Source organism: Chionomys nivalis, chromosome 13 (assembly GCF_950005125.1).
Source record: "Chionomys nivalis chromosome 13, mChiNiv1.1, whole genome shotgun sequence".
Taxonomy (NCBI): Eukaryota; Metazoa; Chordata; class Mammalia; order Rodentia; family Cricetidae; genus Chionomys; species Chionomys nivalis.
The window spans coordinates 43,173,003-43,187,339 of record NC_080098.1 but is presented as its reverse complement, the minus strand read 5'-3'; the positions used below and the strand labels follow the sequence as shown (position 1 = coordinate 43,187,339).

The following is a 14,337-nucleotide window of genomic DNA, read 5'->3' as shown; positions in this document are numbered from 1 at the left end:
GTGTTCCCTTAAACGCCTTGCTGGAGTGAGTTTCCTGAAGTACCATAGAGTCAGACTGTCTCATTTAATGAGTGTTGGCTCAGTCGGTCAGCATAAGCTTGTGTGTGCTTGCTCCGGGTGCCACCCAGGGAAGCAGAGGAGTAGTGAAGGTTGTCACCTGGGGCAAGAAACTTAGACTGTGTCATTGGGGAATTCTGGCTCCTGTTTACTCCGGGGAAATTAAAGTACATCAAAGGGATTTATTTAATTGTTTTAGTGCCCATTTAAGGTTGTGGCGGGATGCGGGGAGGGTGTCAGGAAATTTTAGGCATTGCAGTGCCCCCAAAACAAGAATTTTTAGCAGTACTTTAGTTCTGAGTTCTTTTCTTCTGTTTTCCTAATAGTTTCATCAGGATAATCTTGTTAAATTTTTAGAAGTCACTAGGGATGGAAAAATCATTATATTGGAGAAAAGAGAACATAGCCTGAGACCGTCTACGGCTCAAATTCAAATTCAAATAGTATTTTCCTTAATACTTTGATTGACTTGATTTTTATGGAGTAACTGCAATCCAGGTGGTGCTCCAGACTAAGAAGTTAAGTTATATAATAAAAATTGAACTAATCAAGAGAACAAAGTCATGTGGCAGTAACATTCCTTTTTTTTTTTTTTTTGCCTGTGTAATTTTTCTTCACGTGCCCTTTGGGTTTTTCTCCTAGGGAAGGGGCTAGAATAACGGCAAGTCTGCAAACCTGAGAAGCAGTCAAGAAGGTCGGGGCATGCAGGTGACTGTGTTCTGAAGCCTAACATTCTTTCTAGAGCCTAACATTCGCTCTTTTGCTTCTTTCCAGCATTTGTACAATTTTTTGGCCCAGCCCAACACCATCGTTCACCTGGACTTATCTAACACAGAATGTTCTCTGGAATTGGTAATGCCTCTTTTTATGCCTCGGGCTCTCAGGACATCTCTCTGATGGGGTGGAGGCCCGTCTCTTTAGTAAAGTTTTCCCATGGGCCTAGGATTCTGTGGAAGTGACAGCGTCCATCCCTTTCTTCCTCAGGTGTGTAGCGCTCTTCTCCGGGGGTGCCTTCAGTGTCTATCCGTGCTCAATCTCTCCAGATCCGTCTTCTCTCACAGGTATGGCTGTCTCCTTGCTACCGTTGCTGTCTTAGAGCTCCTTCTGCTGATGAGATGTGAGGTTAGTGAGCAGAGAGTTGATTGATGGCAGGAGAATTGGTTGTTGCTTAAGACAGAGTCTCACACTGTAGCCTGGTTTCAAACTCACGCCAGTCTTCCTGTCTTGACCTCCCAAGAGCCCGGATTACAGGTTTGTAGGCCATCATACCTGGCTTGGGAACTAAATGTTGTGCATGGAGGATGGTCTTAAATCATAGCTGTAAGTTTTGGGGTCTTGAAAATTAAAGGTTTTTGTTGTTGTTCTTGCATCTTAAAACACAACTTAAGGGGCCTTGTCTAATGTTAGCCTTCTTATATGAACTGTAGATATGTGTGTGGATTCATATATTTTGTCAGGTACTCTCTTAATATAGTACAACCCTTTTAAAAATATCTATAGCTTCTTCTCAGTGATGAGGTTAGAAGAAAATATGTATGGCTTCTGGGAACAAACAAGAATGGTCACCTTGGAGCTCCTGGTTGTGAATTTTAGGAGGAGAGAGCTAATTATAGCGTCCCGGTTCCACTGACAGCTCCAGACTTACCCCTGCTGACACAGTACATCAGATGCAGCAGGATTTGTGAACAGCGGCCACTTTGCATTGAGTGAGTGATGAAAAGCACTTGAGCTCACAGGTGCGGCATCCCTGACCATTCTGTGCATTAGTCCCGTTCAACCCTCACCCTGCAGACCGTGAACACATGGCATGGATTATCTTCTGCGCATTATACTCTTTAGTGATCTGGGGTCCTGCCTAATAGTAGTGTTTTCTCCATATTTCCTAGTTAATCTTTTAAAAGCCTTCTATATTCAAAAGAATAACTTGATTTATTTGGAAAATTCAGTTTGGTGGCATGCTTTATTTCTATACTGTGCCTTGTAAATATTACCAATATACATTTCCAAATACTCTGGGTTCATTATTCAAAAGTGATATGGACACTTCCCATATGGTGACACATGCCCGTAATCCTAGATGGTGGAGGCAGGGGAGTTCAAGGTGTTCCTTAGTCACATATTGAGTCTGAGAAATGCCTAGACTACATAGGACTCTGTCTCAAACAAGCAAACATAACCAAAAAGAGAGAGGAAGAGACGGGCCCTTTTACATACCAAAAATACGCTTCCAATCCTCAACAGAGTGACTTAGAAAATGTCAAAGTCTGGGAGACAGCATGGTGAGAGAGTGTTCAACCTGGCTGTCCTGTCTTATATGTTTAGAGGCAGGTCACGAAGCCTCACTTTGACAGAGCTGTAATTGACTGAGGAACTGAATTACAGGATGACGGCTCCACTTATAACCGTTTCTATATAATCAGCTCTTTGGAGTTTGGTCGCTGGGGTTTCTTCCATGACGGTCTTCAGTGGTGCTGTGCTTTGCGTGTGGCAGAGCGGTGCTAACACATCACCTTGTCATCCAGATGAAAGATTGTGATTAAGCCATTAATACTCAGCACCTTGCTTAGATAGACTCCTGGAAAGCACTTGATAACTGTTAAGATTAGTGAGTGTGTACTGAGGCATAGATTGTTAGCTAGGCTCGCCAGATTTTGCTTCCAAATGATTTCATAGTTTTGCCCATCAGGAGAGGCTGGGTAGTTCTGAGTGTCCCATGTGGGCTGACCCTGTCACCTTCAGCCTTGGAGGAAGCATTCTTTATCTGGAAGATGGAACGATGCGGGGGGGGGGGGGGGGGGGGGGCGGGGCAAGCCTGGCAGTGTGTGTCCTAGCTCAGAAAGCTGCCTTCTGAGAGTCACATCAGATCCTTTCACATCCCATTGGTCGCCGAGGCTCACAGGGCTAAGCCACGTGTCACTGGAATGATAAGAGGTCACTGTCTCTTTCTTATAAAGGGAAGTGAATATTAGGGAATGTTTGAACAACCCCAAAGCAGGTAAGCAGGAAGAGAAGGATTTCAAAACAGCAATACAAACTGCATTTACTTACAAAAAAATAAGCAGGACTGTATACAAGCTGACAGACTCTACTGTCTGGAAGCAGCTCTCTGAAATATCTAATGTCATGTATCTGGCCAGAATCCTGCTTATTCCTAGTTGACTTTTTCTCTTCTCAGGTCAAGATCCCCATGACTTACATTTTCCTTTCCAAATAGCTGGAGATCGTCACATTTTAAGACATTGATTTAGATACTCTCAAGTATCATAGGTTTTTAAAGACCTCTGCACATGCAAAATGCTAGTGAATATTATGAGGCAGACCTAGGCCCCTGAGGTGCCTACTGCCCTCTGTATGACTTGCAATCATTTAAGTGGCATCATTGGTTTCAGCTAAGTGCTTCTTGCTGCTGAGCCAATCCCAGTTCTCAGAGAATGGAGCAAGCTAAGCCTGCACTCTTCGCTGTTGGGTGCTTGAGGAGAGTTCCTTTGCAAGCCATTGTAGTATAGCTTTGATTCCGCAGCATGGCTTGACCCAGTTTTGACTGACATAGCAAGAGGAAGCATCGTCCAGCCTCTTCATTTTCTGCTTTGTCTTTATTCTACAACTTTGGCCTGGAATGATTAGGTTTAAAGTGTGAATGTGGTAGACATGGGCTACTGGTCATGCAGGCTCGATGCCATTCAGTTGTGCTATTCCTCAGTTCCAAATCAGGTCACCCTCCCATTGAGTCTACCTGTTTGACCGGCATCCGGTCCATAGTAAGAGTGAGATGACTTCAAGACAAAACTAGCTGTGGTGGTGTATTCCTGCTCCCCAGCACTTGGGAGGTGCAGACGGGAGGCAGAGGAGTTTGGGGTTGTCTTTAGCTATATAGTGAATTTAAGAGCAGCCTGGGTTGAATGAGTCTATCTCAGAAAACAGAGCTGGATCTGTGACTCAGCAGTAGAGCAGTTGCCTCTAGTGCATGGAGTCATAGGTGGAGTCTCTAGCACTGTCAAAAATCAAGAGGCAAACAAGCAAATGAACTATCACTAAGCTCACTGCCCAATGCAGCGTCAGTCTGCACCATGGATACCGTCCAGTGGCAAAGGTATGAACCTTAATGAATACCACTCCTTTTTTTTTTTTAAACATGTTTCTTGAAGATTAGCGGGCTAAAATACAATGAGATTATTAGATATCAAGAAAAGGAATAAATTGTTTTGTGGGTTTGAGGCCCTTAAGTTAGCATTTAGACACCTGTTTCTTCTTTAAAGGTCTATTGGAGATATGACTTTGTAGATCTCACGTCTTCATACCCAATAAGCAGGACAGATAGAAGATATCCACTTGTTTGATGCTTGTGTTGTGTTTTGTTTTCTTGTCTTTTTTCCTAGGAAAGGAAAGGAAGTCCCCTTATCTTTCAAGCAGTTTTTCAGCAGTTCTCTGGCTTTGATGCAAATCAATCTTTCAGGCACGAAACTGTCTCCGGAGCCCTTGAAGTGAGTGGTTCATCTGTTGTCTCGAGAGCTTTTCCAGCTACAGTAATGTGCCGGGAGGAAGGCAGAGCACGCCTGCGAGAAAGCCTTCTGAGGCAGGAGAGTGACTCACAGGCTGACAGTATTGGGCACAATGGGTGCTGCTGTATCTCCTATTAGTCTTTCTGTGACTTTTGGCCTTCTGTAAAGGCTGTCACATAAAGGTTGTGTCCAGGGAATGTGGAGAAAGAGCACAGTGAACCCCATTCATGTGTAGCTAATGTGGAAAAGTGAGGAGAGCTCGAGATAGTATCCCAGGTACCACTGTCTTTTTAAACCTCTGTCTAGTCCATTCTGGTTACATTCTTTTGTGTATACCTTAACCAATGCTTAACTATTCCTATAACTACTAATAGTCAGACTACTATATATCATACCTATATATGTATATACACATTTACATGTATATACATATATACATGCACACACCACAACACACATATACAAGGGCATCAGTTTGTAGAAAGAGTTATGGAGGTGGAATAGGCAACATTTGGCTGGTGAGGTGGCTCAGCAGGAGTAAGCTCTTGCTACATAATCCCGACAACCTGAGCTTCGCAGGATCCATGTGAAGGCAGCCCCCCAAAAGTTGTCCTCTGACTTCCATATATGTGTTGTGACATACTCATACAACATTCACACATGCTCACACGTGTGTGAATGGAAAGAGAGCACTGACTACTCTGTCCTCTTTGCTCACTTTGGTGTATGTACACACACACACGCACACCCCACCACGAGGGATAGTATCCTACATATATTCTTTTGCACTTTAATCATATTGTTGGCATACTCATTCGGCTAACATTTATTTTGAACCCATCACATGCTTAGTCCTTTTTGTCCGTAAAGTAGATCAGGAGACTGGCATATTCGGGATAATTTTGGTGTACACCGTGTTTGAGTCTTTAATTATTGCTGACCCTTGTACATGTAGAATAGCTGTCCATTGGCTACTGTGGACTTCTCACTGTGTGCCCAAGGCCTGAGAATTGCTGCAAGGACAAACTCTAAGAACCTCCCTTTTGGTCCTACATTCCCTTTACCCTCACATTCTATGGGGTGGAGGTCCTTTCTCTGGGATCATCAGGAGCAGGTGTTACTCCAGGTAGGCAATGCCTGGTAGGAGACGGTTAGTGCGTGCACTCTCTGTCCTGGGTCCTGGTCAGTTTCACATTTGGCTCTTTCCCTTTTTGCTGCCTAAGTTTATCCTGAGGTCTTATTGAAGACTTTTTTCAGTTTGTAGAATTTATTTATTTTTTATTTTTTTAAAATCTTGTTCTTACATATATCTATTTAGTCTATATATGTGTGTTTGTGTGTATGTGTGTGCACATGCGTGCCTGAGTAGGTGGTATATGTGTAGAAGTCAGAGGACAACTTGCAGGAACTGAGTCTGTCAATCATCAGAGTGACTGGAATTGAACTCAGGTCATCAGACCTAGCAGGCGCCTTTAACCACGGAGTCTCTGTTCGTAGAATTTAAGAGCTGCTTGATACGTGTAGATCCAGGTGTGCTCAACTGTATTTGGACTTTACAGGACTGACTTGGAGCCGTGGAATCAATCCACTTTTGAGCTTTGATATCTGGGCAATGAATCCAGTCCCCTCAACCTGCGAACAAGATAGCATCTGCATTGTGCTGCCAGGATCCTGGGCACAGCTACACGACACGGGCCTCCTCATCTGCAGGGTGTCTGTATCCTCACCTGCACATTCTGTTCAGTGACTTAACAAACTCATCTAGCTCTCACTTCACCCTCTGGAAAACTGTGGGGCCCAACGCCCTCGCTGTCTATTCCTTAGGGAAAGCCAGCCTCTCTGTGCTACACTATAGCAATCACTTAATAATATTCCATAAGGATCATTAAATCGGTTCACAAGCAGATGCAGATGGGACTTTATCTACGATGAACACAATTTGATTTCAGTATGCAATTAGGTGGGCTGTGGGTTTATTTGCATAGGAATAGCAGTATTTTCAAGGCTTGCATTTATGATGGAGTCACCTCCTGTCAGAGAGAAGAATGCAGAAGTGTCACGTGCCCACGGTTGTCAGAGACAGAATGCAGTTGGCATTTTCAAAAAGTGAGAGGGTGCTTGGTGTCTGACCCGGGTTTTAGAAAATGTGTTCAATCTCCAGGCTTTATTCAGTGTGCTTGCTGTGTGTGTGTGTGTGTGTGTGTGTGTGTGTGTGTGATTGCTTTGTGTGGGTGAGAATGCTAACGTGTGCATATTGTCATTCTTCATGTGAAGTTGTGCCTAATATGTGTGTTTCCTTCCCTCAGGGCACTGCTCTTGGGCCTGGCCTGCAATCATAGCTTGAAGGGGGTCTCTCTGGACCTCAGCAACTGTGAGGTAAGACCACCCTGACAGCACGCTGGAGCAGACAACGGCTTCGACATTGTTTTTGCGTTCTTCCTGGGAAAGGGGGATACTGTGATTCCACAGGGAGACATGAAGCAGAAAAACACATTATACAAGTGTCACATATTCTGTGCTTTGCAATTTTATCTTCAAGTCACCATCGAGCACCTTCCCAATTACATTCAAGAATGCTTTTAATGACTTTCCCCTCATTCTTGGCACCTGTTGCCTGAGTATTTTATGACGAATCCCCATGATCCAAAGTCATAAACTAGCTTCACCGTCGTGAAATGCAGCACACCGCATTGCTTTCAGGGGACGGACGTGCAGAGCTGATTTTGGATTTGTAGGATGTAAAACAGAATGGCTCTCTTGTTAACTCTTTTTAATATCTTAGCTTAAGACAGGTGCTCTCAAACATCTCTTGAAATTACACGGAAGCTCTGAGCACTTCCAGTCGGGGAGCCCGTGGAGAAGAGCTGAGGCTAAAGTGTGTATTAGAGGACACTTAGACTTTCCACTTCTGGGAACTGTCAGTTCATGTGGAGATCATCAAGACAATCCTGGCTTTGCCCACTGTGTCCTCCCCGTCTCTTCTTCCCGGGCTGTCTCTTTTCCTGTATGTGCCTTTAGGTTTACTCTGGCACAGTCCCCACTAGCCCCTCTCCTCCCTTAAGGCCACCACTTTGAGGACCTAAGTCAAGGCCAATCTTCCTAATAAACCCATCAGACTGCGTCATCCTAGGTGGCTTGGCTGATGTATTAGTCACTCGGCTCATTTCTGTGGCAAACATCTGACAAAAGGAACTTAAGGAATCCAGGTTTATCTTGGCTTACTGTTCAAGGCTGCAATCAATCATCTCAGGAAGGTATGGTGCAGAGAACCAAGCAGCTGTGACGCTGTTGCCATAGCCAGGAAGCAGGCAGCAATGGATGCTGGTGCTGTTTGTTTTACCTTCTTCACTAAATCCAGGACCTCCAATTCATGGGCTGGTTCTGTCTACATCATGTGCGACTTTTTCTGGGAATGCCCCTCCCCCCCAGTCATGCCCAGAACTGTGCCTCCTAGGTGATTCCAGTTCCAGTCTGGATTGATAATGTAGATGAGCCATCACTGATGACGTCACTGAATTTCTGTGTTTGTGTGTGATAAAATATTAGCATTCCCCTAGGAAGATGTCACAAGATCTGAAGGAACTCTGTTGGGAAAGTACCCTAAGTCACCCTCTTTGGCTGTTTCTGTCTGTCTCGCTGCCTATCATTTCTTAGTTGAGATGCAGTACTACACTATTATAAAACTGGCTCTTGTTTGCTTTCCTCGCCTGGTTATGGCTTTCTGGAGGGCATTGTCTGTGTCATGCTTACATAGTCTTTTTTACTGATTCGCCAAATGCCAGGCACCAAGCCAACACTAGAAACCATCAATCCCCAGTTTGGGGTACTAAGACATTATGCATTGCTCTCAGAAGGAAGATTTCCTTAACATAAAAATATTCTTTTGCTATTAATTCTCTGTTTCTCCATCTCAGATGCAGCTTCCTTCAATCTTAGTATGCTGGTCAAAATCATGGAAAAATTCCAGAACACTTAACTTTTTCCCCATGATCAGATAAATACAGTTTTAAAAACAAGAGTGAAAGATGTGTTAAATTTTTGAGAGACAGGGTATCTTGTAGACAGTTCTCAGATTTGCTTTATAGCCAAGGCTGACTGTGAACTGACAAGCCCAGGATTAGAACTGTAGGCGTGTGTTTGCAGGCCTGTGCTATGACATCCATGTCCCCATTAGATACGTGCATGAGGACTGTATCATCTATAGTCATCTACAGTGCTCCACCTTCATAAGAGGGCACACTCATGGAAGAAGTGCAATTAAATTGTTAGTGCTGCAGGAACACTTAGCTGCCCTCTGATTTCCTTTTTTTTTTTTTTTGGCAGGATCTTATACATCCCTGAATGGCTAGGGATTCTCTATGTAGACCAGGTAGTCTGGCCTCAAATGTATAGCAATCCCTACATGTCAGAATTGTACATGTGTATTACCACGATGGCTCCATTCTGCTTATTTTTCCTTATCTGTTGGTTATTGTTTGTCTTGCCCTCTGACTAGAACTCACCACGTAGCACAATCTGGCTTCAGACTCACCATCTTCCTGCAGTAGTTCCCGAGTGTGGGATTATAAATGTACTACCAGCCACTACCATACCCAGCTCAATCTTGCTTTCTTTTAAGTAATGCTCGTGTGTGTGATGCAGATGAGCATGATTTAAAAACCAGTTTTATATTCACATATGCACACATGACTCTTATGCAAATTCATTTAAAAGGATTTTCATTTACAGTTAATGGAAAAGCTTTTACTGTATTGGGAAAGCTTTAAGGGAATTTGGGCCACCTGATAACTTACAAATGTAATTGACTATTCTCGATAACTGAAGATGAGTATTACAATTTTTGGATTGTGTTTGGGAGCATCTTCTAGTTGGAAGTGTCTCTTGGATTTGACTCCTTAAGCTCTGTGTTGAGAGAGACTTCAGCTTAGCTTGTTCTGCCTGCTGCTGATAATGCTCTTTGTCTTTTCCTCCTTGGGCTTCCCTTAGCTTGGCCACTGTGTAAGTACTTATGTGTTCAACTATTTTATTGTTTTTAAGTGTCAAAACCATGCTAGTTTATGGGTCTCTGGTACAAATACATCACTAAAAATAGTTGCAAAATGAACAAAAACAATCACTACATGTCATTTGCATTTTCTGTTTCTGTGAATGCGATATATATATAATACACACACACACATATAGTGATAGAGTGTAGGGATTTTCTTATATGATTTTATTTCTCCACAAAGAGCCATTGTCAGCACATAGCACCTGAGAAAAGCCAATGAACTTGAGCTTATCGTCTTAAATTTGCCTCCTTTTCATGCTCTGAATATCACGTGTCTCTTGAGCCATTTGTTTGAATGGCTTCTACTTTAGTTTGGGCATTTTGTGCTAGGCAGATTCGCTTCAAGGGATAACAAAGCTGTAACTAGGGCACTGTACCACAAGAGCTATTTATGGTGAAGGATCTGCTTCTCTTCCTCTTCTGTTTACTTTTAAAGTTCCAGTCTTCAAGTGACACTTTTATAAAATATATTTAGAATCAATTCCTAGAAATACCTACAAAGACAAAATATACAAGCCTTCCATTTTTATTGTTATCTGTAATAGGCCTATAATTGTTCATAAGGTCTCTGAGGAATTTATTTAATTTCTGTGGTTCTGCTTCTTCCTCATGATCATTGACTGTCTTGGTCCATGAGGGTAGAGGGAGCAGGACAGGGGAACAGGATTCAGACAGCTGTGGGTGTGATTGAGAAAGCCCTCCAGGAGACGACTTCCATCAATCAGCTCAACATTATTCCAGAGTATAAGGCATATATAGGATTGGGAAGCCTGGGGACAAACCCTAATTTGCCTTAAGTGGCACACACCTATCCCAAGGCTTTGTATGGGGCAGTTGGGTTCTATGGCAACGTTCCTTGCACAATTCTTAGTTACCATATGTGCAGCAGAAGAAGCTTCTAGCAGGAAACTGTGTCAAGGGTCACCATAGAGATAAATCAGGCATCCGGGCTTAGAGACAGCTTTCAGATAAGGTCAGCTCCAGGCCCAGGGACATTCTCCAGATTAGGACAGGCAGAGAGAAGGGCAGGTAGAGAGGAGGAAGTGACCTGTGAGGAGGGAGTACCCACGTCACCAAGCTTTGGGAAAAGCTTCCAGGCCACGAGAGATTGCAACCTCTGATCAGCCAGCAAGGCCTCCCAACAAATTTCTACCTTACCCTAGACCAGAAACACGCTGTTTATAGATGGGTATGAGCCTACTGGTGGTTCTTAGAACAGCATAGTTCTGGGGGTCTCTAGAGCTGCCAAGGAGGGATGGAGAGATGTCTCAGTAGTTAAGCACATGTGCACATGTACGCTTGTGCACACACACGCACAACACACACACACAGTTTAAAAAAATTAAAACAAAAACTAAAAATCCTTAAAACTTTATGTAGGGAAGCAAACAAACAGACAAGGTTTGTACAGAATTGTCATGGTAAGACAGGTTTTGCAGGTGTTGGTAAAAGCCGAAACACACAGAATATAACTGGCAAAGTGCAGCAGTTCCTTGGCAGCTTTAGAATCTGCATCTGAGAGACCATCGGCCATGGGTTGAGAGTATTTGTGGGAAATGGTGTCTACACTGAAAAGACATAGGCTGTTCTCCTTGTCACCAACCCTTGAACAGTGCTGCACAGAAGCAACTCACATGACATTGTTCAGGGTTGAGTGTTAGAAGTAACGATAAAGGAGACGTATGTTCCTCACGTGCAGCTCCCACGTGTTCTATGCATACAGGATTTGAGCAGTGCTGGACTGTGGTGTCTACAGGAGGCCTGGTAACCAACCCATCCCTATGGACATGGCCACTGGAGAGTGAGAGGAACTAGGCAAACTCTCCCCTGTAGGACTGGTCTCTGTTGTCTGGGAATAGGCAGATCAGTCTCTTTGAGAGGTCTTCCTCTGGGTGACTCCCACCCAAGGCACCTGAGAGCAATTTGCTATCACCTTAAATGTAAGAATAGTGGAATTTCTTTACGTAGTCCAGGACAAAGGGTGACCCCAGAGATCTGTGCTTAACATACAGGAGTGCACAGCAGAGTTTGTAGATTTAACACAAGGCATCATAAAACTATTGCATGTGAAATAAGAAATGAGGATTCTTTAAATTCCTTTATCAATTTGAACAAGTAGAAAATGGTGTCTCATAAATTTATTGTAGAAATTGATATGAACGCTATAAACATGCTTCATGTTCCTGGGCATGTAGTAGGTTCCTAATAAATGATGATTGCTCTTCTCCAGTTAGATAATAAGTTCACTGACGAGGAAGGACTATGAGCACTTTGCATCCTGTGGAAGGATTATGGTAGTCGAGTGATATCAGAGAATTAAAAAGATGTGAGCACCTCATACAGGCTTTGACTTCATAGGGAAAGACTGAGGGCTAGGGAGCTCGTCTCCCATGGCTGCCTTGCTGCTCCTTGGGATGATGAGTCAAACCTTAGAAGCAGAAGCAATGGCTTGAAGTGTCTAAAGAGATTCGCTCAGTTTCCAGAAATCGAACAAAAGCTCTTGTGTACTGATGCACATCGCCTTTCTGTTGTTTTCATTTGGATTTTGGTGCGGGAGATTGAGCCCAGAGCCTTGAGCACGTGAGATAAGTGCCCTACCACCGAGCTACATCCCCAGCCCTCCACTGAGTAAAGTTAACCTGTGTATCTCCACTATCTTCCCCTCTTCTTTTTCTAAGAACTTTAGGATTTAACTTTGGATTGTGAGCTGTAGCAAACAGTATCATTCCCTTACGATTGATAATAGCATCCTCCCTCCATTTGGAGCTGATAAACCTTTGCTTTTTGGTGGTTTATTTAAGACATACTGTTAGTAATTTTTCAGCCTCTCCTGTAGCAGGAAGCAGACTTTACCTTGCATTTGCTCTGTTTCTCTAGCTGAGGTCTGGAGGAGCTCAAGTGCTAGAAGGCTGCATCGCCGAAATCCACAACATCATCAGCTTAGACATCTCTGACAACGGTAAGTCACAAAAGAAACTAAAATGCTCCTGGGTGAGGAAAGGGAAGGTGGCCCACTAGCCACAGCCCAATATGCAAAATTGAAAACAGATTATAAACTATCTTCTATCCTGTGGTAAATATCCGAGTTCAGCATTTTTAGCATCTTGGTAGTCATAAAACTCTTTCAATTTTTTTTTACTTAATTAGCTTCATTTCTGCTGGTTTAATGAATGTCCTGATCCAGTTAAAACTATGTAGAAAACGTGTATAACAAGTTATCTAGCAGTGAGCAGTATGGGGGGAGAGGGAACTGCTCCAGTGTGACTTCTGGATCCTGCGGACTTTGCGTGGACACTGACCCTAGAGGGGGCTTAGGTCAGTCCTTGAGGAAAATGAGTTCACCACTGTGAACTAACAGGACGTGGAAAAAGGATAAAAAGCTCCTCTGAGAATAAAGGTCGTGGGGCACTGCGCTCAGCACAGGCACAACGTCTCTTCCTCACGTGGGTTCTGAGGTGTCTTCACTCTTCTTTCCAGGGCTAGAATCCGACCTCTCTACCCTGATAGTGTGGCTCAGCAAAAACAGATCCATACAGCACCTGGCGCTAGGGAAAAATTTTAATAATATGAAATCCAAGTAAGAGCTTTGAATTTTTTCTATGACAATGATGAAAATAACCAGCTGCCTGACAGCTTTTGATTTGATTCCACTGTCCACATCTTTAAAATCTCTTTAGAAACCTGACGCCTGTGTTGGACAACTTAGTGCAGATGATCCAGGATGAAGAATCTGTGAGTATCACGTGACACACTTTACTTGTTGTCTCCTTGTGATTATTTCTATCAGATTGATGTTGATATGCTTTCAGATAGCTTACATGTTTTACACTTTTATCAGTTATTTTAGAAATAGGATATGCCTCAGTGGAGTTTTGAATATATTTTAAATTCTATTCTCCAGTTCATCAAGAAGACTAAAACTAAGAACTTTTAAAAAACATTTATTACTATTATTATTAATTTGTCTGTGTGTGCGCTTGTGCACTCAGCTCAGAAGTACCACGGTGTGTTTCCAGAGGTCAGAGGGTGACTCATAGGAGTCATTTCTCCTCTTCGCGTGGTTCATGGGGATTTTAGGTTGCAAGGCTTGGCAGCAGGACTATTACCCACTGGGCCATCTCACTGACCCAAACTGGGAGATTGTCAAAGGTGTAAATTAACTCTTAAGCCTATCTACATCCTAAGCAGCTCTTCAGATTATCTAGCCGGCTGTATTATTATGTATAATGCACAATACCATGTACTATGCCAAGAAACATCGTGTTTTCAGTTTGGACTTCATCTAGTAATTATACAGAATTTCAGGTAATAAGGCAGTTTCCTGTCATATATATATATTTGATTTTATTGAGCTCTACATTTTTCATGCTCCTCTCCCTTTCTTTTCCCTCCCCTTTACCCCTCTCCCATGGTGCCCATGCTCCCAATTTACTCCAGAGATCTTGTCTTTTTCTACTTCTCATGTAGATTAGATCCATGTATGTCTCTCTTAGGGTCCGCATTGTTGTCTAGGTTCTCTGGGATTGTGGTTTGTAGGCTGGTTTTCTTTGCTTTATGTCTAAAAGCCACTTATGAGTGAGTACATGTGATAATTTTCTTTCTGGGTCTGGGTTCCCTCACTCAATATGATGTTTTCTAGCTCCATCCATTTGCCCACAAATTTCAAGGTGTCATTGTTTTTTTCCGCTGTGTAGTACTCCATTGTGTAAATGTACCACATTTTTCTTACCC

At 43.1% G+C, this 14,337-nt stretch overlaps 1 protein-coding gene across 9 annotated transcripts in view; it reads left to right on the top strand.

Moving 5' to 3' along the window:
- Carmil1 (capping protein regulator and myosin 1 linker 1) overlaps positions 1-14,337 on the top strand; it is a 264,062-nt gene that overhangs the window by 174,583 nt on the left and 75,142 nt on the right. For all 9 annotated transcript variants that reach the window (XM_057787237.1, XM_057787244.1, XM_057787236.1 and 6 more), the window contains 7 exons: positions 832-909; positions 1,042-1,118; positions 4,434-4,538; positions 6,863-6,932; positions 12,484-12,565; positions 13,084-13,183; positions 13,284-13,338. In XM_057787237.1, the coding sequence (XP_057643220.1) occupies positions 832-909; positions 1,042-1,118; positions 4,434-4,538; positions 6,863-6,932; positions 12,484-12,565; positions 13,084-13,183; positions 13,284-13,338 (567 nt within the window). The remainder of the gene's footprint in view (positions 1-831; positions 910-1,041; positions 1,119-4,433; positions 4,539-6,862; positions 6,933-12,483; positions 12,566-13,083; positions 13,184-13,283; positions 13,339-14,337) is intronic.